This window comes from Nymphaea colorata, chromosome 2, assembly GCF_008831285.2.
Source record: "Nymphaea colorata isolate Beijing-Zhang1983 chromosome 2, ASM883128v2, whole genome shotgun sequence".
NCBI classification, from domain to species: Eukaryota; Viridiplantae; Streptophyta; class Magnoliopsida; order Nymphaeales; family Nymphaeaceae; genus Nymphaea; species Nymphaea colorata.
In genome coordinates, this window is record NC_045139.1 from 13,904,500 (window position 1) to 13,929,001 (window position 24,502).

Here is a 24,502-nt window from a genome sequence, read left to right on the forward strand (position 1 = left end):
CCGATGCGAAGAAAAGGGTGAGGGGGTTGTGTTATTGTGAATATTTCTGGTCCGAAGGAGAAGAGACGAAGACGCAAACAACTTGAGTTCTTGGTGTTTCGCTTGGTCACCGAACGTCTTTCCCTTTTAAACCATCGGAGATATAGTGCTCGTCCAACGCGATATTCTGACCAAATTTTCTCCCTCTTCGCCTCCCTCCATATATATCTCTCTCGCTGTCTCTGATGATTGAGACTCTGGTGCGACTGTGAACTGAGATCAATGGGAGTGCCCGCCTTCTTCAGATGGCTTGTCGACCGTTATTCTCTTGCCGTCACCGATGTCGTCGAGGAGGAGCCACGAGAGGGACCCGACGGCGTCCTCCTCCCGGTGGACCCATCGAGGCCCAACCCAAACGGGATGGAGTTCGACAATCTCTATCTTGACATGAATGGAATCATTCACCCGTGCTTCCACCCCGAAGGGAAGGTACTCGATCTTGTTTCTTTTTTCTCCACTTTTCTGCATCACTTTCGTTATTTTTTTCCGCCCTTATTTTTGTTGTTTCCATTGGTTCTCCTTCAGATCTATGGTGGGTTTTGAGGTTTTTTTGTTTACGTGCTAGTTTTGGGGCAAAATTCCGGGCGTTTGCTTCGCAGCCAACAGGTTAGCTCTGGTGTATATCGAGAAACTACGTAGTTTTGGGATTTTCCTAGACAAGTGGGTCGGGTATATTGTATGCTATATCGTACGTCCGGCTCTAGTGAATAGGAGAATCACGTGACTTGGTGGTGCTAGAACGAGTATTTGTTTGTATGGAGACGAGTGGGTTGAGTAAGTTGCATACTCTGTCATCCATTTCTTCCACGATACCTAATTTCAGTGCTACGTGCGTTCATCTGCTACCGATTTCCGATTTTCGAAATTGGAGATATTTTTTGTACGTTTATGTAGAGTCGTTTGTCGAAGATTCCCTTTTGTTTTTGTCTTCTTCGAGCCTTTTACACAAGTCTGTTCCTTCCGATAGATGTTTTTGTATGCGATGAATAATGCTTCTGTTTCATCTGTGCTGATTTTTTTCCTAATGGGGAGCGTAATGCAGGTTTTATCGTTCTACGTTTAATAGATAATAGAAAATGATGGTAGATAGGCATGTCAATTATCGGAGAAATTCGTGACAAGGAATGATTCATGTTTGGTGGAAGAAACCACGTGCTGGTAAGTGGACGAATGTTACTGGTGCTATCGGTTGGCAGAAGCAGACTTATTGACTGTTTCACATTGGTCTCCTAAAATGTGGAATAGTAAGCCAGAGATCTCCAATATTTCGCCCCGTTTTCTTGCTTTCATTTTCAAGTCCAACAGGGTTCGCTTAATGAGAGTGCATTCCATGTAAACCATTCCGACTGGTCATGCCTAGTGCTTTATGCTGAAACAAGAGAAGACAGGAGGAAGGACATCTGGTGGACACTGGACCCGTGTCAGTCATTGAAGATGGCGATTTATTGCAACGATTTGGATGAGTTTGCATAGTAAAAAAGATGGAGTTCATAAGAATTTAAAGTAATTTGGTGAAGAATAAGTTAAACTTGGTTTTCCTTGATACTTGGTTTTCATTTTATTCTAGTAGTCAGTTTACATGGTTGGGTAGCTGACCTTTGGTCATTTCAAGTGTAGACTGAAGTGTATGTTCTGTGGCAGACAAGCTAAACATTCATTCATATGCCTTTGGTATTTTTCATGATGGTTTTTCTCTAAGGGCTTTTACTGAGGTTGACAAGTGGAATGTCTTTTACATGGCTGTTCAACTTGTTCTAATGTTTGATGTTGTGATCATTGATGTGCAGCCTGCACCAGCAACTTATGATGATGTTTTCAGATGCATCTTTGATTACATTGATCATCTATTTTCATTGGTTCGCCCACGAAAGCTTTTATACTTGGCAATTGGTAAGTGCTTTTGCAATGCCTGAAATAGAGTACTAAACATTGACTGGAAACTAGTTTGACACAAAGTCATTTGTTTCAGATGGTGTTGCACCCAGGGCAAAAATGAATCAACAGCGTTCTCGTCGTTTCAGGGCTGCAAAAGATGTAGCTGATGCAGTGAGTATTTGACTGTTAAGGGAATTAGTTCAACCTTTTCCGTATTAGCAATGTTTGATTGGTGGGTCTTCTTTTCTTGATGGCAATTTTGTTACATGTCTTAGGCAGCAGAGGAGGAAAAGCTAAGGATGGAGTATGAAGCAGAAGGGAGAAGTCTTCCTCCAAAATTGAAAACCGAAACATTTGATTCAAATGTCATAACTCCCGGCACTGAATTTATGGCTGCACTATCAGTTGCACTCCAATATTATATACAGCTAAGGCTGAACCGGAACCCTGGATGGTGGGGCATAAAGGTCTGACTTCACACCATCTAAGCAAGTCATTATCTGCCTTAGCATCAGATTGCTTCCTCATTCGGTGGAGTAATCCTTGCTGGTTGTACGTTTTTCAATTACCCTGATTTCAGGATACTTGTCTCTAAGTTTATTCACGGAGGTCTGCATTGGATGATTATTTGAAGGTTATACTGTCAGATGCAAATGTGCCTGGTGAAGGCGAACACAAGATCATGTCATATATTCGTTTGCAACGTAACTTACCAGGTTTCAACCCGAACACACGTCATTGCCTGTATGGATTGGTGAGTCTTTTTCTTTTTTCAATTAAGAACATATATTGTTTCAAATGATGCCACACTTTGATTTTTCTGATGCTCGTTTTGCTCCATTTTCGGGTTTGATCCCCTTGTTCCCTGCTTAGCACCTCCATTCGCGGACAGAAAGTCTTAAGGATCTATGTCTTTCTTTTGTGCTTAGGATGCAGATTTGATTATGCTCTCCCTAGCAACTCATGAGGTTCATTTTTCAGTTTTGAGAGAAGTATGTGCTATTAATCTTGTGCCTTTTTTTGTTTCCTTTGTTTTTCTTGGGATCTCGTATAGATGTAATTCATGACTGTGTTAAACAACTCTGCAAATTTTGCAGGTTATCACCATGCCTGGTCAACAGGATAAGTGCTTCTTGTGTGGTCAAGTTGGACATTTGGCAGCAGAATGCAAAGGAAATTGTGATCAGAATCAAGCTACAGGATCACATGAAAAGCCTGTTGACGATACTCCAATTTACAAGAAAAGATACCAGGTCACATTTTTTGAATTCATGAATTCCTGGCTTCCTTTACTTTTTTGGTGTATCCTTTATTTTTTTTGTCATTTCTGTCGGTGAGATTGTTTATTAACTGATATTAATATGGACAGTTCCTCAACATCTGGGTGTTGCGAGAGTATTTACAGTATGATTTGGAGATACCTGATCCACCATTCAAGATAAACTTCGAATGTCTTGTTGATGATTTTGTATTTATGTGTTTTTTTGTTGGGAATGATTTTCTTCCACATATGCCTACTTTGGAAATTCGTGAGGTGAGTATCCCATTCTCGTATGTTCTGTGGTCAGATGTTATTGCTGTTGTTGTGGTTAATGTTGTAGTTTGTTTTGTACTTGTACATTCCACTGATACATTATCTGGTCAACTGCCTATCAGGGTGCAATAAACCTGCTGATGTCTGTATATAAAAGAGAATTTAGGGAAATTGGTGGATATCTCACTGATACTGGTGAGGTAATAGTTGCTCCTTAACTTTATATGCTTATCATGCAGTTGGTTTCTAATTTGTAGGGTTGTCAGTTTCAAGTTCTTGGTGATATCAAGGAGTGGAATCTTTTTATGTGCATGGCTATTTTTGCAATGCCTTGTTCCTGTCTGATTTCTCTTTAGAACCTTATTCTCCCCCTCTTGTTTTGATCTCTCTTTGGAGTCTAGGACATGGCATCTGGTGCCATGTAAGTTTGTTTTTAGGTGATGTAATTCTCTTTGTTTTCCATTGCATCTATAGGAAACTGTGAACCATTGGAATCCCATAGAAAAAGTGTGTCTGCTTTTATAAGTCACTACTATTCCATGTTGTTTGTAGGCTTCTTAATAATGGAAATTGCGTGAATGAAACTTGTATTGTTCTTTACTCATGTCCTAATTTTTTTGTTAGTGCTTCTCAGTTGTGCACTTGTTGCTTTTAGGTAAATTTGGGGAGGGTGGAAAAATTCGTTCAGCTGGTTGCTATCCATGAGGACCGGATTTTTCAGAAACGAGCACGTATCCATCAGGTGATGCATGAAGACTAAGGCGCAAGATGTGCTTCGTCTTATGACTTCGTAATCTTATGAAATCTTTAGCTGGATAGTGCAATTGTGATGAATAGGGAGTTGAAGTTGTCCACTTGTCCTCTTATTCGCTGTTTTGAGATCTGGTTCACATAGTTTTCTATTAGATGATTGTACACAATGACTCCATCTCTTAAACTGCTGGTGGTTAGGCTATGTGCCTTATTGTGTATTGGTTGGGAATCTTATCATGCCAGGAGAAAGAATTGGTTGGGCTCCTTACATGTTAGCATAAATAAACTACATGTCTTGTGGTTTGACACGAAAATGCTAGGTTTCAAATTTCTTTATAAATTACATGAATAATATTTCCATTGAATGTTTTCAATCAATTCAGGGTCATTTTTACTTGTAAGCAGGAGCTGCTGGAATTTTTCCTAGACATGGGTTTTTTTTTAATTATTGCTTTTAAGCACATAACCTGTCCACAAAATGGAACTGGAGCATGAAAGCTGGGGTCTACACAGAGTCAGCTAGGTTTTTATGTTGTTAAAGATGGTCGTATGCCAAACCTGGAGCTTTCACATGGTCAAAATTCTTAATTCTTTTCAAAATAGGTACTTCTATAATGAATATTAAGCCTAGGTAATTATGATGATTCAGGATTAAGTCTTCTGTATTCAAATGCTTGGTGGATATTTAAAGATAGTATCAATTTACTCCAGAACATGAGCAGCTTTCATCCGAGGAATTGTTGCATGCCTTTTTGGTATGTAGTTTCAAGGGGCAAAGTACTTGCAAGCCTGTTAGTTTTGTTCATTCATGTCTGATCACATATATACATCTGGATGAATTTTCTCCTGTCAACTGCTGAATTCAAAAAGGATTGGTTGCAGTCTTTCACTATTAGTTTTGGTAGGGATGGAAGAGAGTGTAATTGGTATTTGACCTTTTTGAGTTCTTTCCTAGGTTCACAAGTCTAAGAATATTATTAAGCACATGAACTAGTTGAAGTTGAGCTTCTTTGCATAAGATGCTCATGCTGAAGATTTTCTGAATCAAAACCATCTTGAGTCTCCTGGAATAAAGTGGACTTCTGAGAACCACTTGATTGGCAATTTGACTATATCATTGTAATATATATCTATTGAATTTTCAATGTGTGAGAACTGAGAAGGCTGATACTCTAGAGCAATGTTATCGCTGGCGTAGCATATTGCGTATCGGTCGGGCCGACCTATATGCCGTATCGTAACGTATCGTAAACGTATAGTAACGTATCGTAAAATTAATTTTTTAATTTTTTAAAATATTAAAAAATCATAAAAAAATCATAAAAATTATAAAAAAATCCGAAAAAACAAGTAAAATCAGAAAAAATCAAGAAAAATGTATTTAAAGGAACATTCATCATTCATGTATATGATTATGAAGTATGAAGTATGAACAACACATTCCAAAATAAGAAATCAGACATTCAAAATAACATAATAAGTAGCTGAAGAGAATTCGATTACATCACAATTCATAAGTTCAAAAGTGAAAACATATAGTTATCAATCATGATTCATTCAAGTTTCAACAACAATCCTCGTCAATCGTCATTTCCATCATCATCTTCATGATGGAAATAAGAGAAATGAACGATTCAACGACAAAAATGAGTTATTTCTTACCTTCTTGGTGTTAGAAACCAAAAAACCCTCTTTCTCCAAGCTTCCCACCGTCCCGAGACTCCCCACAACAAGAAATAAAGCTTCTTCACCGGCAAATCTTGATGCAAATGGAGAAAATCTCTCCCTCCCACGTCTCTTGCAGTGTTTAGAAACAATAGAAGAGAGAGAGAGGAGCGTAGGTTTTTAAAAAAAGACGCAAAAAAGGGGCTGTCGTGCCCCTTTTTCATTTTAACCCCGTGGCGTACGATACGGGGGTGTATCGCCCGTATCGTACGATAAGTTGCGATACGTACGCGGATCGTGCGTATAACTCGTATCGTATCGTTTTTGTTGATACGGACGATACGTATCGTACAATACGCGTCCGTATCGTACAATACGGATAACATTGCTTTAGAGAACTTGATGTCATCTGGAACAGTAACCTTGGTACTCATGTAATATTTTCTAGACAATTAAAAACCAAATGCTCATACAATTCTATGAAACAAATGGATCTTTACCTGGTATATGCATGATCTTTTTGAATCTCTGAAATTAAGTAGCAGGTGTCATGATTGTGATTGACACTGAAATTTATTAGTCTATTGTCTACAGTTTACATCTTATTTGGTCCTAATTCATTTGTTTGTTTTTTTATATTTCTATATTTTTGTTTTTAAAATCTTTTAAGTAAAATTATTAAAAAGCAATTTTTTTTTAATTTTTAATATTCATCTTCCAATATTTTTTTCCCTATGAACTGTTGATCAATAGCCCTACTAATTTATTTTATTTGAATAGCTGTGAGTTAATGTTTCTTGTCTCTGACCTCCACCTTTTGTATTATAGGCTCAAGAAAATGCTGAGCTTAGAACAAGAAAAGAAAGCTCTGAGGAAGCACAGCTACCAATTCCAGATAAGGTTTGTTTCTTGAGGTCATTTTAGTTATGAGTTTGATGAAGTAGTCGAATTTCAGTTTTGAAGGTGTGCATCAGATGCATTGAGAAACACTTTGGTGACTAGCGAGTGAAGATACTGAATGCTTTCCTTTTAAGCATGCAACCGAGGGGAACTGAAATGTCATTTTGTTAGCTAACATGCCTTTGTCCTCTTTCCACCCACAGGTCCCACACAAATAAGCAACTGAAAATGGGAAGATGAACCATGTGAGCATGCACACAGGTTCACGTTTTTCACATACTCCTGTAATTATATGGAGATCAGATCTGGATGGCTTAGAGTTAGGAATTGGTATGAGCAAACATAACTAAGGAACAGTGTTTGCAAACTCGCTGACTCAACAAGTAGACTCAGTTGACTTGGCCCTCTAATGAGTCAACCCGGTAAGGGGACTCGGTTCTTGTTGAAACTCGGCATGACTCAGCCATGGCTTGGCCTGATCGGCCCTGACTCGGCCAAAACTCAGTTTGACTTGGCCAAAACTCATTTGACATGGTGTAGTCCAGTGATAAATTTTGTATTGTGTAATTAACAAGGTCATTTGTTTATTAATTACTTAATTTTTGATATGAATCTTCTAACTTATTGAAATATAAGAATTTGAAATTATTGTTCATTTATTAAATTTACATATTACAAATGAAAAGGTAAAACTAATTAGGTTTAACTTCTTGTATGGTGTATTTATCTAAAGTTTTAGGCAATTGGACTCCTTTTGGATTTTTAGTTTTACTTTTATATAATATTAACATATATGTTGAATTTGTTAACCCTTAGATAGGTGTAAATATTGAATGTGTTAAATCTTAGTGTTTGATTTTCATTGACTTATTTTTCGTTGACATTGATTCTTGCCACAGTTTTCTTTGATAAATGCAATCATAGATCTTGTTATCAATTTCTTGTGATCAAAAGAGATAATATAACTTAGTTATTGTTTGATGGTATGAATTATACATGTATCTAAGTCATTTTACAACTTTTTTATATGTAAATGACAATTTGTATATTGTTTTTCTTTTAAAACGATAGTTAACAAAGCCCGGCCTGAATCACCGAGTTGACCCGCCGAGTCATGAGTCAAGAACGAATGAGTCGAGTCTTGAGTCACCTGGTTTTAAAACATTGCTAACTAAGGTTCTTGTTAAGCATCTAAAGATAAAGAGTTAAAGATACAGGAAGGAGCCACTTGATCTCCATTTGTGTCAACATTGAGCACCTCCACTCAATGGGTGTAATCAAACAACTCATCTCTCCAGCCTCTGGTAAACTTGTTTATAATTGTCTGCATCCATACCCTATGCAAAGGGGATGATCTATTTGTGAATAAGATATGCACTGCTTAACTTCTTAGAATTTTGTCCTTACAAATTGTTTTCTTCCCTGAATTTTTACTTTTAGGAACTAGAAACCTTTTGTTTGAGACAATAAAAATTGCATCTTTAATTGTTGTAAGGATAACACTGTGTTTTTTTCACATCTGTGTAATGCATTGCAGGTCAGATTAGGGGAACCTGGTTACAAGGAGAGGTATTATGTTGAGAAGTTTGGTCTTAAAACACCTCAGGTGGTTGAAGAGACTCGGAAAGATGTTGTAAGTCTTCTTTCATGTCTAAGTTAGTGTCATGCTGCATATCTTATTTTTGTGATTATCTGGATTGGTGGAGTGATCTTTATTTGCATATATATTTCTTTCTGATGGTGTTATTGGTTCCGATTTTGTAATGAACATGTTTATTTACTGGGCATTCTGTTTATCCTAGAAAGAATTGCTTGTGCAGATCTGGCCTATGAAGAGAGTGATTGCCCTTATACTTTAATCAGTTAATGTGTACTCTTTGTTTATGTGACTCCCTTTCTCTGTCTCTCTCTTGTGTGTGTGTGTGTGCATGTGCAGGCACATGTGCCTCAGAGGAAGCAGTTAGGCTCAGCCTGAAGCATCCCCTGCTGAAAAGGTGGGAAACACATGATTTTTCGTGCTCATAAGAATTTAATCTCCTAGATTAAACCATTTTCTGGATCTGGAGGTTGTCAGTTTCCTGCTACAGGAATATTACTCTCGAATCAGTTATTGCATGATTTTTTAGTTTTTGGTAATGTTTATTTAACCAGGGGCCAAGCTGATTATCACAACGGGCATTCTATTATTTGCCAAAAATAGGTGGACAGAGCATTGATCATTCTGGCAGGGCTGGAAGAGTTATGCTTTTCTCAAAGAAGTCTTAAACTGAAACATTTGTTTGAATATCAAACATGACAAAATATAGAGACATGCGACAATGCAGTACTCTACAATTTATCTTGTTAGTTATAAAATTGTAATCGTGCAATATTTTCAATGTCGAAAATTTTAGGCCTTTAGGGCTGTATTGTGAAGTAAGGTGTTGACAATTCTCATTCTCATCTCTAAATTTGCTGCTAACTTTATTTATGAACCCAGTCTTTCTCATGAAAAATCTTGAATGGCCTTTGGCAAATATAAAGAATAATTAGGGAAAAAAGGTTTTGCAATGTCACTGTATATGAGAAGTCATTTTTGTTTTTGAAACTTGCAGAGATATGGTAATTTTATGACACTGTTATTTGAGATATATACTTTTTTGGCAATATTTTGAAGATATCACAATATTTTTCTGATATTCTGCTGTTCCTGAGGTTTTAAACCCCAATGGCTTGGGTCAAGACTTTCTTGGAATGAAGTTACTTGTTCCCATGGAGTCAATCCATTGACTTTTCAGGGTCATGATATTGAGCCTGGATCCCACATAGTGGGAGATCCCGGCTGTTAACACCCGATGCAAAACATCGGGTCTCTCTCTCTCTCTCTCTCGCTCTTTATATATATATATATATATATTGTACAGTCTGTGATTGTACAGTGATGTATATGTGCAGGTAAATGCACATTGCACGCTGAACAACATATCTACTAAAATTAATTTTTTGTATATAAATGTAGTGAAATGTTTTATAACATATATGTGTATTATATTTCATATATAATGTATATGTAAAATTTTCTGTGGTTCACTGCATGAACGACTCAACTGAGTCAACCTATAGCTCAGCTGAGTCATCTTGAACTTTAAGGGCTTAAGTGAATTACTGCATGATTCAGCTGATTTTCAGCTACCTGGTCATTGCTTACATTGACCAGGTGGGTCTCCTAGTGAACTGAGTAGCCAAGTTGGCTTGCTTTCTTTTCAAACACTTGGTATTAGTTATCATGGCCTGGTACACCAGTGTTAGTGCAAGTACTTCATTGTGATAGGTGATGGATCCTTGCTTTTGTATATTTTATATTAACATGTATATAGTATCTAACTTTACATTCTAAATCTTCTTTGTGTATGTGTTGTTCTTTAGTGTTTTCTTTTAGTTTATTTGGTCATGTTTGCAATGCAAGTGGACTTGCCCATATACCTCTGCACCTGTGTATACTCTGTGCATGTCCTCCCTTGTTTTCATGTGTATTAGCCGCGTGATTGAGACTTCATCATGCATCAGTGTGCTTCTCGTGTCCTGAAGTCTCTTGAACTTCAAAATATGAGGCTTTGCTTAGCATTTAATCCCTGCAGGCAGCATGTCAAAAGCTTGACTTGCTGTTGAGGCCATACTGTGAAAAATCCGGATAAAAGTCATTTGATGTGATTCTGGTTTTGCAAGTGCAATCAACTGAAGTTTTTCTTGGGTGTACTTGTAGTCTGCCTAATACGAAATTTACAAACTCACGATTAACTGTTTGGTGTTCATAGTTCATGCTCCAGTTCCAATTGTTAAGTTCCATGCATGCAGGAAATTCTGTCAAATTGCTAGCTTGTTTCTCTTTGGATGAGATTGTATAATTTAACCAAGTGTCATGCTACAAAATCACTTTACTGGTGACTTGGGACATAGTAATTTTTCATGAATTTACAGGTTTTAAAGTATGTTGAAGGCCTTTGCTGGGTGATGCGATACTATTATCAGGGTGTCTGCTCATGGCAATGGTGTGTTTATCACTTTCTCCTCTAAATATGCTTTTGATCACATTTCTTCAAAGAACTAGCACTATCACTTTTTAATGATTAGTTGATGTGTTGGAGCCTTGTGTAGTTGTGATCAGGTATTAATTACTGTGCCAATATTCTAATAGACATGATATTGTACTGTCAGCTGTCTTAAAATGAAAGCCCTCTACCAACTCATTGCACAATTTCTTGTAGTATATGACTTGATCAGAGCTATCAACATGTAGCCTAGTGCAAAAGCCCAATTCGTAAAATAATAAAATGAGAAGGATAACTTAGAATGCCATGTTCTGGCAACTGATCCGTATCATGTCAGGGTAGAATTTGTGTGGTTGAACTTTAAGATTTCAAACTACCTATGTTCCACACAATGATTAAAAAAGTACACATGGAAAGGGAGTGGTGAGTCTACTCTTCCATCTTCCGTTTATTATCTATCTTAGGAATAGGGAAAGAGCAGTAGCACTAGCACCTCACCACGCCATCTTTTCCTTCATTTGATAAAAAGGGAAAACCTCCTTTTCTACCAAAGAAGGGGAAGAAAAAAGATGCGAACATTAGAAAGTATCTAAGGAGTGCCAGTGTCAGTGTCTGAAAGTGTCAGACACTGACCCTTCATGTTTATTGAAGCATCAATATACTGTGTCAGATATAATGCATCTTAGCTATCTTCACAATCATATTGCAATTGAAGAGATGAGTGATTTTGGATAAGGTTGAGAAAGACCAAGGAGAAGCTGGAGACAGTAAAGGAGAGGGAATATATGTTTCCTTTTGGTAAAATATGAGTGGATAGTTAATGTCAATGAAATCACAGGTCTGACATGGTGCCTATGATGCTGATGCTTGTCATGGACATTATCTTTATTTAAATGAGAGTGATACTGGTTTTCTTAGATAGTAAATTACAAAGCATCACCCATTATTGGTTTTTCATGTGTAACTGTAGAAACACGCAGCGGAAGAAGAGAAAGGTAAACAAACACAAGATTTACGTGGAAAACCTCGGAACGAGGTGAAAAACCACGGGGAAGCTCTAACCTAGGGGCAAAACCGCAACCCTAGAAGAGAGAAAACTTAATTCACTTAATCAACAATTACAATAAGTGATTAGAATAAAAGAGGAAGGAAGAGAGACCCGCCTAGGGAACCGAGCCCGTCCTTGGTTCCCGCACCCATGGGTACCGGGTCCATATCCAGACCCGGTTCCCTATTACACGGTATTCTAACACTCCCCCTCAAGCTTGGCATACATGTCAAACATGCCAAGCTTGCTAACATTCTTTTCAAATTGAGATGTACATAAGGCTTTAGTTAGAACATCTGCAATTTGATCTTCAGACTTCATATAAGGAAGGATCAACTCCTTTGAATCTATGCGCTCCCGTATGAAGTGGCGATCTATCTCCACATGTTTGGTTCTGTCATGCAGGACGGGATTATTTGCCAGGTTAATCGCAGACTTATTGTTACAATACATTTTCATCTTCTCTTCAATTTCAATGCCAATATCTGCTAGAAGAATCTTTAGCCATAACATCTCTGTAACCCCATAGCAACAGCCCTGTATTCAGCCTCAGCACTGGATCTAGAACAGACCTCCTGCCTTTTACTCCTCCATACCACCAAGTTTCCCCCTAGAAAGATGCAGTACCTTGTGGTAGACCTTCTGGTATCCGTGCAACCAGCTGAATCGGCGTCAGAGTATCCTTCAATATTAAGTTTGTCATGCCGTGTATACAGTACCCTTTACCTGGGTTATTCTTCAGGTACCCCAACACTCTTTCTGCACTCTTCCAGTGACAATCAGTAGGAGCATGCATAAACTGACTCAACACATTTACAGCATAAGTAATATCAGGGCGAGTAAGAGTAAGATAAATAAGCTTACCAACCAGCCTCTGATACCGTCATTTTCCTTCCTCATCCAGGATGTTACCAATTTTGGTACTTATCTTTGTACCTGACTCCATTGGAGTTAGAAAGGGCCTGCATCCCAGTTTACCTGTCTCTTTCAGGAGGTCCAGAGTGTACTTCCTTTGGCTCATAACAAGCCCTGTCTCTGATCGAACAATCTCTATTCCCAGAAAGTACCTTAATTTTCCCAGATCTTTGAGGTCAAATTCATCTGCTAACCTCTCCTTCATCTTCCTTTTCTCTTCTTCATGATCACCTGTGACAATCATATCGTCAACATACACAAGAAGAATGTTCATCAGGCCACTTCTCTTGATCACCATTTCCTTGTTTGTACCCATTGTCTTCATTACCACCCTCAGTCTTTCAAACCATGCTCTAGGGGATTGCTTCAGGCCGTACATGGCCTTCTTGAGATGACAACATTTTCCACTTTGAGCATATCCGGGAGGCATGCTCATATAGACCTCCTCCTCTAGATGGTCGTTCAAGAAGGCGTTCTTGACATCAAGTTGGTCCATGCCTCACTTCTTTTGCACTGCAAGTGCCAAAATGACCCTCACAGTCTTCAGTTTTGCAACAGGAGCAACTGTTTCAAGATAGTCAATTCCGTATTTTTGGCTGAACCCCTTTGCAACCAGGCGAGCTTTATACCGTTCCACAGTGCTATCAGGTTTATACTTCACACTAAACACCCACTTGGAACCAACTAAGTAAGTTCCCTTGGGAATATCGACCACTTCCCAAGTGTTGTTCTTTGCCAAGGCATCCATCTTCTCTGTCATAGTCTGTAGCCATTTATGATCCTCTCTAGGTTCTTCCACACACCTGGGAATCACATACATAGACAGAGTGGTAATAAAGCATTTGTATTCTTTACTGAGTTTTGAATATGAGACAAATCTTTGAATAGGGTGAGAAGTACATGACCTGGTCCCCTTGCGCAGGGCTATGGGAAGCTCTTCATTCATTGGACTTGGTTCATTCGGGGAACTCACAGGATTGGGATTGGTTACATCAACAGTCTCAACCACATCTTTCTCCTTTCTAGTGTAAACCTGCCCAAACAAATGATCACGGGATGTGGGCTGATCATCCACAGGGCCCCCTTCCACATGACTGTCTTTATCATCTCTGACTGTATCTTCCACACTGTGACTAAGTTTGTAGTCCAAGAAGTCAGTAAACTGAATAAGCTGATTTGGAGAATACTCTTTCACACTGTTCCTTGTACACTCCCCCTGAAGAGGATTCACAGGAAAATAGGCCTCATGTTCATGAAAGGTAACATCCCGGGAGACATAGATTTTGGAGGTAGTAGGATCAATACATTTACATCCCTTCTGAGTGGAGGAATACCCCAAGAAGACAACTTTGACAGACCGAGGGTCAAGTTTCTTGATGGTGGGTCTATGGTTATGAACAAAGCAAACACACCCGAACACCCGAGGAGTAAGAGGCCAGGGGTTATGAGTGGGACTGAGCACAGAGTAAGGAGTACGACCATTCAACACACGAGTGAGCATACGGTTGATGAGGTGGGCACTAGTGAGGAGAGCATCGCCCCAGTAGCGCATAGGAACGTGCCTGTGGAACATAATAGCTCGGGTGACATCTAATAAATGGCGATTTTTATGTTCGGCCACGCCATTTTGAGGAGGAGTATAACTATAGGACGTCTCATGAACAATACCCTTGCCCCGCAGGAAGTCATCCAGGGATTGAGAGACATACTCCCTGGCATTATCAGTACGGAGTGTTTGAACAGAGGTCTGAAATTGATTTTCGACAAAGGCAACAAAATTTTTGACAACGACAGGAACCTCACTGCGTTCTTTCAACACATACACGAACGTACAACGGGAGTAGTCATCAATCAGAGTCATAAAGTAATGGAAACCACGACAAGTGGGTACTCCCGAAGGACCCCAAACATCAGAGTGAACCAAAGCAAAAGGACGAGTGGTTTTATTGAGAGAAATAGGGTACGAAGTCCTAACATGCTTAGCAAACTGACACACTTCACATGTGAAGGGGTCCATGGAAACAGAAGTAAACAACCTAGGAAAAAACTTCTTAATCAACTGGAATGGGAGATGTCCAAGGCGCTCATGCCATCTCATGATGCTAGACCTGTCCTCAACGCCCGTCGACTGTCTGCTAGTGGCTGAGATGAGAGCAGAGGCAACCTGTACGGGCAGTCTGTAGAGGTCATCAATAACCGAACCAATCCCAATCTTCTTTCCCGTCACCAAGTCCTGCAGGGTACAATGATCAGCAGAGAAAATTAGATTACAATTGAGTTCTTTGGTGATACTACTGACAGATAACAAATTCACAGGAATATTGGGAACATGAAGAGCATTATGCAGAAGATATTTATTTAATAAAGACAAACTAACTTTTTCAGCCACAGAGATCGAGGACCCATCAGCCATAGATACGCGTTGCTGCCCTGAAGACAATGTGTACTCTTGAAACATCTTAGGGTTCCCTATCATATGATGAGTAGCTCCACTGTCAACTACCCAATCACCAAGTAAGGGATTACCTTGATCACTTGTGGCAACAAGAGCTTCGGCTAACTGAGCTCCCTCAGACGTGGAGGCATCCTCCTTAGTAGTAGATAACCGGCTGATGTAAGCTTGTAATTCCTTGATTTGGTCAGAGAAAAGCTTCAGTTTTTCAACACTGGGAGAGCTAGTATCAACCATAGGAGGACCCCGCCTACCAGAGGGAGGACGACCACGGGTGAGCCTCTTCTCAGGATGAAGATCCCAACAAAAATCAACTGAGTGTCCCAACTTGTTACAATGACTGCAACGCCGAATGGAACGCTGCCCAGTCCCTGGAGCACGGCCAACAAAAGCAGAGGGTGAACTACGATGACTGTAGTCAATATGCATCATGTGACGGCGTTGTTCCTCAGATTCCACCCAGGCATACACCTCCTCAATTCCAGGGGTCTCGTCACAGTTGAGAATTTGACTCCTAATGGATTCAAACTCATCACGCAGACCTCCCAAAAAAATAAAAGTGCGGTCCATCCATTCTTTCAGCCAGTACAGTTCATGATCAGAACCACAATGCCATTCATCATTCACATGATAATCCAGTTCCTCCCATTTAGTCTTCAGGACTGCATAGAAGGATGCCACAGACAAGTCACCCTGTTTAAGAGAATAGATGCTGCGTTTAATCTGGTATGTACGCAGGACTCTCTTTTTACGACCATACATCCTCGCAAGCACAGTCCACATGTCATATGAGGTCAACTTTCGCAAAATAAGGGGATGAATATCAGCAGAAGCATAATTAATAATCCAAACCTTAACTTGACTATCTTCCAACGCCCAAGTCGCCCATCCAGGATCAGTTTTACTAGGCGCAGGTTTCTCCCCAGTAATATAGGGCAGACGACCGCGACTAGTGATCCCAATTTCCAGCGCAGCAGACCAAGAGAGATAATTGTCTTTGTTCAGCCGAATAGAGGTGACTTGAACAGGTAAGTTTTCGCTCTTGGTATTGCTGCCCGTGTCAAAGTTAACATCGGTCTTGGAGGTCATTTCTTCAGCCATAACGACCACAAAAGAAATCCAACAGTCAGAAAACCAGAAAAAAAAACGCAGGAGGATGACCCAGGCGCTGTGGCACTTTGCCTACAATGGAGGACAGGCAGCGGCAGAGCAGTGGGATTCCTGGCAAGCAGTCACAGGGCGTGGAACAGGCCAGGCGACTAAATACATTATATGTTTCAATCTTCCTGAATAGGATGTATTTGATCATGTCTTCTCAATAATTTTAAAAAACAGTGACCTTAATGACATTAGAGCCAACCATTCTTCTGAACATATCTCTAATATGAATGAGAAAATAACCTATTAGTTATGCTAAGCCAAAGGAGTTGCCAAATATATTTCTGGATGAGAAAAAAAACTGTTATGCAGGTTAAACTAAAAGTTAAAGAGAAGTACTTGAATAGCTATGTTCAAATGCCTGCACCACTTGTTCTAGTATGATTAAAAATCTTTAAATGTTTAACTGGACATTAGCAAATTATCTGTTTCTAAATTTGCAATCCTTCATGCACATACCAAGTTAATGTTACAGTTCATCATGCGTGTACAAAAATACTATCTGCTTTTAGCATGTTATTTTCCTCAAGTGGGAAAATAGCATGAAATCCTGGACATAATCCTTCCTGTCTTTTGTCATAGGCATGTATATATCTCAGTAGCCTTTAACTTGTCTGTCATGCCAGTCTATTTTACTCATGCAAGAATTCTATCATTTTATAATATTTTGTCAGTATGCATCTGTAATTTCGAAAGTGATTGGTGTCATCCTTCTCCCATAGCGGAACATAACTTTTTACATTTGCCAGGTGTTCAATTGGACATTTTATATTCCTGTGATGGATTGTTGCATAATCTGCCTTTCTCTTTAATGTCAGGTTCTATCCTTATCACTATGCTCCTTTTGCATCCGATCTTAAAGATTTGGCAGAACTTGAGATCACATTTTTCTTGGGACAGCCATTTAAACCATTTGATCAGCTTATGGGCACACTTCCAGCTGCAAGGTGATTTATTGGGTTGCCTGTTGGGGTGTATGTGGTTCACAACTACATGTGGTACTTCAATAATGGGTGACTTTTTTTTGCTAATGGTGTCTTTTGTTTTCTATAGTTCTGATGCTCTACCTAAACACTATCAAGCTTTGATGAATGATCCAGTATCACCTATCTCTTCATTTTATCCTTCTGGTAAAATATTGTTCTGGTTTTAGTAAATTGTTTATGGTTTAGTATGAATTGTATTATGATAATTTATTTTATTTCTTTGTATAGATTTTGAGTTAGACATGAATGGTAAGCGCTTCGCATGGCAGGTATTGTGACTTATGCTGGACTAATCAAGATGAATTTTCTTCTTTGAGAAGATTATACTGGTTTCTTACTCTACAAATTCAACAGGGTGTGGTCAAGTTACCTTTTATAGATGAAAATCGTTTGCTTGCTGAAACAAAAAAGCTTGAGGGTACTTTGACGGTAGGAAAAAGCCATTGGGTTATCCTGTTTGTGAGGAAAGTTGCATGTATGCTTTCATATAAGCTAAAATTTAACGACTTTTTATTTTCAGGAAGAGGAGAAGACCAGGAATACCATCATGTTTGATTTACTTTATGTAAATAGCAGCCATCCTTTGGCTTTGCTCATTGGCTCACTGTACAGAACCTGTCTCCAGTTCCCAGTTGAATATTGGACTCCTTATGTGATTGACACGAGTCTGAGGTTTGTATACCATGTTTAGTTGAGTACAGTTTATATTGCAGTAAGCAAGCTTATTTACCACACTTGATGCAGTTCTCTGGGTTCATATGAAAGCTTTTAGCTACGTAGGTTAAAATTGTTAAGATGCATATATTTCTCAATAAAAAACTATCATGTAAACAGAACTAGTTCATGAATGTGAGCTATAACAACTTATTGTAAAAAAGAAAAGTGGTGATGTTTAAGAACGCAAATGGATTTCTTACACAGAAAATTACCGGGGAAAAGGGGGGGGTGGGGGGAAGGGAATGAGGATGGGGTTGGAAGGCAGAGAAAGAGAACGGAAAAATATGCAAAGGCAATGAAAAATTAAAATAAGGATTTTCAACCCCTTTGGTTATTCAAAAATTTTAAAAAGTAACTGTGCTTACGTGACCTAGGCATTTGAGGCAAGGATCTAAGTGCAATAACTTCTTGGCGCCCAATCATAAGCAGCTAAGCTTTGCTAGGTTTCTAGGCTTAGGTGTACTTTTGAGCTTGTAGGATTGATTAAGCTGCAGTCTAGAACTTGGTCTTACGAAACTATTTTGTCTATATGCTAATTTTTTTATTTAGATTTGAGCAGTGGTTGTATACTTTATTAGGTTGCTAGGCCTAATCCTGTGTCAAGCACTGCCAGCATTGCTCTATATGAACTAACAGAATTTTCTTGTGTTCTCCCTTCTGATGCAGTGATGGGATGAATGGGTATCTTTGCCTATCTTGGAGGAATGTGTTTGCTTATACAGTGCCATCTCCTATCAAGGGACTCGAGAATATCAATGATAATCATGTCCTGTAAGTTAGATTCTTCAAATGATGCTGCTGTTATGCTGACCATGTAACTGTGGATTTTGAGGTTCTGTTATTACCTTATTCAGGAACGCAACATATCTCAACCCTCCATCACATCAACATATTCCAGAACCTCCAGAGGGTGTAATCATGCCAAGACGGGTATTATTAATCAGAAATGTCTATTCTCTTCTCTTTTGAGTTATCCATAATTTTATGCCCCATTATGCTGATTGTTCTTCGAGAAATGTACCATTTTGTGGGGTTCAAAGGTCTATGCTTAGTGTTCCATTACTATGTCAGTGGCTTATAACTTGTTTTTTTGTCTACATGTCATTTGCTCATTCTGCCTTTTTATATTGTTTTTTCTTTTTTCCAGATTCTAACCCCATTGGACATAAAACCTTCCCCAGTATTGTGGCATGAAGATTATGGTGGTCGGCGTCAACAAACCAGAGAGAGGTGAGAATCAGCTACCAACTCTGGAACTTAAGAGCCTTATAAACCAGCCAGCATCAATGAGCTACAAAAGTTCAAACCAATAAGTCTAAGGGCCAAAAGAACCTCAACAGTCAAAACACTCAAGAAGTGCACTAAGTTACATTTAAGAAATGAAAAATAGCTGAAGAGAACAATGATCAATGAGAGGAGGAATCCACTTAGCATTTGCACAAGGTGAGAACCAGCTAGCCTTGCCTTCATGGACTAGGCACTATCAGAAGCTTTTCCTAATTGGTACTTGATATAATAGGTGCAAGTATACCTCAAAGAGGAAATTCCATAAATATGTAAAAGTTTGGTTGGTTTCTTGGATAGCATCAGACGACAAATATTTTGCTAGTGACTTCCTCCATATATGGCCAAAGTATCTTCTCCAGTGCCTTCCCTCAAACTCATGTCCAGTAGTACTTTAACCACCAAGATCTATCCACCCAGACCAGTGCACATCCAAGTTTGCATTGGTGCAAAAAGGAATTTCACAGTTTGAGATTTCCTTGTGTTATCTGACTATTCTTATGAGCTAATAATCCTTATTTTCAGACCGCAGGTGCCAAATGCCATTTCTGGGCCTCTGTTAGGAGAGGCAGCACATCGTCTACTGAAAAACACACTACAGTTACCAAATAATGGTCCCAGAGTTTCACAGTTTTCTTATGGCAGTTCAAGAGCTTACGATCCTCAAGAGCGGAATGGTTCAACCTATGTTCTTAATAGGCCAAGGCCGATTGGGCCCTCTGGTTATGAACAAGGGTTTGGGCCCTCTTCCAGTCAGAATCGTGATACCAACCGTAAATTGCATGATTTTTATGGTCGATCATCCTCAAGACCAGCCTCCACATATCTTGATGTACAGGATACCAGACAGGGTTCCAGAACACAAGATAGACACCTTCGACCTCAATTCACAAACATTCAGGCTGAAATGTTGGCATTGACAATACATGGCCGTCAAGAGGTGGTCTATCAGCCTCGACCAGGAATGTTTGTAAGGGCATCCAACCCTGGTTTTCAGACTAACCGGCAACCAGCACAGAGTACTTATGCTCCGCCACCACCACCAACAAAATGGGTTGCAAAGACAGCTTATACAGTTCCACCTGCTGAAATGATTTTTGATGATGGAACAGACAATAGACCAGTGAAGAAGGGTTACCAAGACCCTTTAAATATGCCACGTTCTGGTAACCCTCTGTAACATATTGTACTGTATCTTTTGTTTATGATTTTTCTTTTTTTTCCACTGGCAGAGCTATTGTTATAACATATGGCAATATTGTTAATAACACATTTAGCAATGGAATCTAGATGTCAAGTGTTTCAAGATTTTCTTTATATGGGAAGTTGGGAACTGCAGTGAAAATATAGTTTTTCTCATTAGTTTGTGATGCACCGTTTATATCAAGATAATCTGATTGGAACTGCTACGGGAAAGTTGGAAATGTTGATATATGCTCTTCCAGTTACTAGAACTATCTCTTTTCCCAGGAGCACATTTAAAAACTTGAATCTTGAGAATTTTTTCAAAGAGGGAAACTTGAGGAAGCACATTTCTCATTTATGGGAAGCTCATTTTTTTAAAATGAGAGGCTTCTCACTTTCAATTCATAGTCTATTTTCATAGATCTTCATTTTTTCTTTACTTTGTCTCAAATGCATCCTATACTCTTTTCTGAATGATACATGTGATATTTGATTACTGTAAGTATAATACTGTTTCCTTTTTAACATACCAGCTTGCCGTTCCATAGGGTTTTCTGAAGCTCTTTTCACATCTCTTATTAATTTTTTTGACTTGACATTTCTCTCCCTTCTCGCCTTTCCGCACTCCTATTTGGTGACTGCAGCCACCGAGTGATGTTCAGCTGCAAGGGTGACATGTTGGTCCTGTACTACGCTATTGATGCACAGCTGGCGTGTGGCCTTAGTGGTTGGCTGGCTGGATCATTTTGAAAGGACTCCAAGGGATCTTGATCTGCGCTTTATTCTGGTAGGTCCTGCTTATGAATTGAGTTTTAAATAACCTGGTTTTTACATGCAACATGTTCCAGTGACCATGCTTATGCTCCTAGTACTTCAGACAGGACGGTACACCAACTAGGATGTATTTTGCCGTGTTACATTGACAAGATACAACATTGGGTGAAGTAGTTTGCATTTTGGTGACTCGGGCTTCAGACTCACTGGTGCAATTCCAGGTGTCTTCATGATTACAGGCGTATTTCAATGTCCGACACGAGAATCAATTTGAAAAATAGGTATTCAGATGGGTGTTTCGAGTGTAATCCAGTAAGAAATTTTTGAAGCTAATCACGATGCGTCTATTACTCCCTGTTCCAATTAAGATTCTAAGTTGGGTTTGGAATGGATTTCCCGGTGAAGTCCAAAATTGTATGTGCTTATGTCCAAATCAGTTGATCAATGGTTACATCTAAAGCCGACTAAGCGTACCATTGAACGGCCATATTAGCCCAGAGGGAATGGGGATATATGCATGTTAAAGGTGCTGAATTCAATCAACTCCGACGTCCCATACTTTTAGATTATCTGAATTATCCATGCGCAAAGGGTCTCTTTTCATAATCTAATAAAAGCTGGTCTCACCGCCATGAAACAAGCCATGGAGACGCAAGTTGCTGCATGTGCACATGCAAAATGCAAGTAATGAGAAGTATGCCGCTTTTAATTATCCACTAAGATATGTCTCAACGATTACAATGCCCACACACTACAGTTCTCGAAAAATTTTTCCTGCTGTTATCTGTATTTTTATCTGTCTTTACGAAGACATTCAAGTTTATGCAGCCCGAGCTTTATCCTGTAAAACATATCACATGACATATGTAATTTAAATATTTTATCAAGTCAACGCATGCCATTGATGACCCGTAAACAATCGCATTGGCTATACATAACTTCTGTATCAGACATTTGACAGTAGTTTCGGATTTGGGCATACAAATGGGAAACGGAATATAAAAGTCGTATTTGAAATCAAACTTCAATCTGAATTGTTGTATAGCAGAATCATTTAATTCGGTGAAAAAAAATTTGTGACCTAATTGTTCTGAATCTGATGGCTAACTGGATCTAAAACTTCAAGTGGTCGGATTTGGACTTGACTTCAATATTTATATCCCATGCATGCGGATCGTTGACATCCCTAATTAAAATGTTGCTTGGGCGCAAGGGTGACCCCCCTGCAAAGGTTGGCAGTTCAGTTGAACGATGCAGGTTGTTGATTTACTTGCATGGAGAAGAAAAAAAAAATCCTTGATTAATGTATCCAATTACATTTGTCTATCTTTATGAGTAAATTAATGATTTTATCCGAGTCAAGCCAAATAAAGCATGCATGAATCTTCTCTGACGTGTCTCAAATTTTATGACATTGTTACAGCGGCGTTTGTTTCATGATATTGCAGGCTGTCCATCTAAATATCTTCGTTTCAGAATTAATGTCTGGCACCTGAATTGGAACAAGCGGAAAGTAGGCAGTCTACGTGTCTAAACCAGTTTTATCGGGACACGCCTGAATTTGCCAATTCAAACTGAATGCATGAAACGAGTCAGCCTTCTTTATGATCAACATGTCCCATTCCCGTGCGATTCCATACCCAACCTTATGGTTGCATGCAGGGCAAATTTCAACGCCTAACGGCTAACACCAAATTGCCAAGAAACAAGAGACATGGTCTGAGAAATCGGCATTTTAGGTGGGTGTTTGGAGTTCTGATCCAGTAAGAAATTTTGAAGTTCACACACATCTGACTACGACAGGTTGGGCAATCAGCTGGAGAAGATTGGGAGGCGTACAGGTCTGATTTGCAGTAGTGAGCAGAGATCAAAATGCGTTAGGGAGTGGCTCCGTCTCTATTTGGAATATATCATCGGGAGTGTTAGCTGCAGGCGGAGAGGGACAAAGTTTTGGGGGGAAGGAGGAGGAAGAGCGGAGGTCAGAGAGACGGCTGAAATGCGTCTGATATCTAACTGGAGGGCTTTATTTCATCATTAACAAGGGATGGAAATTGTAGGGTATATGGGAATCCATGATTAGGATAAGGACGAGACTACAGTGCTCGACGAGCCACCAGCATTAAAAGCATGTCATTTCTTTGCAAAGCGGGGAAGAAGGATGGAAGTTGATGACAGGGGTTGGTCATTTCATAATTTCTATTAGAAGTGGAGTTAATTACAGCACCACAGGCTTTTGCTGGGGTTAATTAATTAATGCTTCTTGTGGTTTTGCGCCTGCAGATCTATAATGGAAAACGGATGCGTAGCATCTGATTGATTTCGACGTTTCACATTCATCACTAGTTGGACTACAAAAATTGAAAAGAGAGCTAAGGAGGCTCAGTGGTCCATTCCCTGGAGATATGAAGGCACGAACAACGGTTTTCCTTTTCACCTTTTCTAAATTTCTGCTCTTTCGTGCACTTGACTAGCAAAAATGCGAAAGTTGAACTAATGTTGTTCACTTGTTAATTCTTTGTTATTATTTTGAGACAACCTTGTTCAACTTTTGAAATAATGGACTACTGGTTCCTGAGCTTACTTGGTTAGCATTTGTGTTTTTTTGTGGTCCATAGTAGGTCTAAATATTGGCAATGATACTGGCTTCCCCTCGTAAATCAAAATGCAAGAAGATAACGAAAGATTTTTCAATGTGTATTCTTTTTTTTGAAATGGGAAGCCTAATTCCTAGCAATAGCACTTATGCCCAAAATGGATGATATGAATCCAATGGGACACATTTTTTACCAAATCTACCATATCAGAAGTGAACAGCCATGGTAGCAAAGACTTTCCCTGCAAGTGAGGTAAATCCAAAGGACTTAAGGCTGTACACTAGATATAGTTTTACAAAATTGTAGTCTTTCCTAAATTGATCTAACAGAATTTAAATTGTGCATTGTTCATAGGTACCTCTCTTGGCATAATCTGATGAGAGTCATTCTCTTTGATGAAAATCTATCGCTTATCTAGGAACTATATTAGACAATGGTTCCAATTCAAGCTATGTCTATGTAAATACATACCCAACTTGGCACCATGGTGATGTCTGCGGCTTTGGCTGACTTTATGGTTCTCGCCATACTATCATAATTCTAACAACAAAATAGAATGTAAGGGGAGAACACTACAAGGAACCATCAAATGAAA

At 39.1% G+C, this 24,502-nt stretch overlaps 1 protein-coding gene across 3 annotated transcripts; it reads left to right on the forward strand.

Annotated features, from left to right (window-relative positions):
• The first annotated feature begins 44 nt into the window (after nt 1-44).
• LOC116247275 (5'-3' exoribonuclease 4) lies at nt 45-21,701 on the forward strand. Of its 3 annotated transcripts, none has more exons than XM_031619341.2 (24): nt 45-468; nt 1,827-1,929; nt 2,009-2,085; nt 2,190-2,381; nt 2,549-2,668; nt 2,844-2,906; nt 3,012-3,167; nt 3,284-3,448; nt 3,571-3,648; nt 4,104-4,190; nt 6,695-6,766; nt 8,304-8,399; nt 10,724-10,794; nt 17,186-17,314; nt 17,421-17,497; nt 17,582-17,622; nt 17,708-17,782; nt 17,874-18,025; nt 18,737-18,841; nt 18,925-19,000; nt 19,218-19,300; nt 19,880-20,520; nt 21,184-21,326; nt 21,409-21,701. In XM_031619341.2, the coding sequence occupies exons 1-23, from the start codon at nt 262-264 to the stop codon at nt 21,192-21,194; spliced, it is 2,877 nt and encodes a 958-aa protein (XP_031475201.1). In that variant the 5' UTR covers nt 45-261; the 3' UTR covers nt 21,195-21,326; nt 21,409-21,701. The 3 variants fall into 3 exon arrangements, with proteins under 3 accessions (XP_031475201.1, XP_031475200.1, XP_031475199.1); XM_031619340.2 differs by having other exon boundaries at nt 21,417-21,701; XM_031619339.2 differs by lacking the exons at nt 21,184-21,326; nt 21,409-21,701 and having other exon boundaries at nt 19,880-20,671.
• The last annotated feature ends 2,801 nt before the right edge of the window (nt 21,702-24,502 follow it).

Coding starts and splice junctions, on each gene's coding strand:
- LOC116247275 (XM_031619339.2), top strand. CDS start 262: ATGGGAGTGCCCGCCTTCTTCAGATGGCTTGTCGACCGTTATTCTCTT. Junction 4,191..6,694: donor AACGAGCACGTATCCATCAG/GTGATGCATGAA, acceptor TTTGTATTATAG/GCTCAAGAAAATGCTGAGCT. Junction 17,315..17,420: donor GGCACACTTCCAGCTGCAAG/GTGATTTATTGG, acceptor TGTTTTCTATAG/TTCTGATGCTCTACCTAAAC.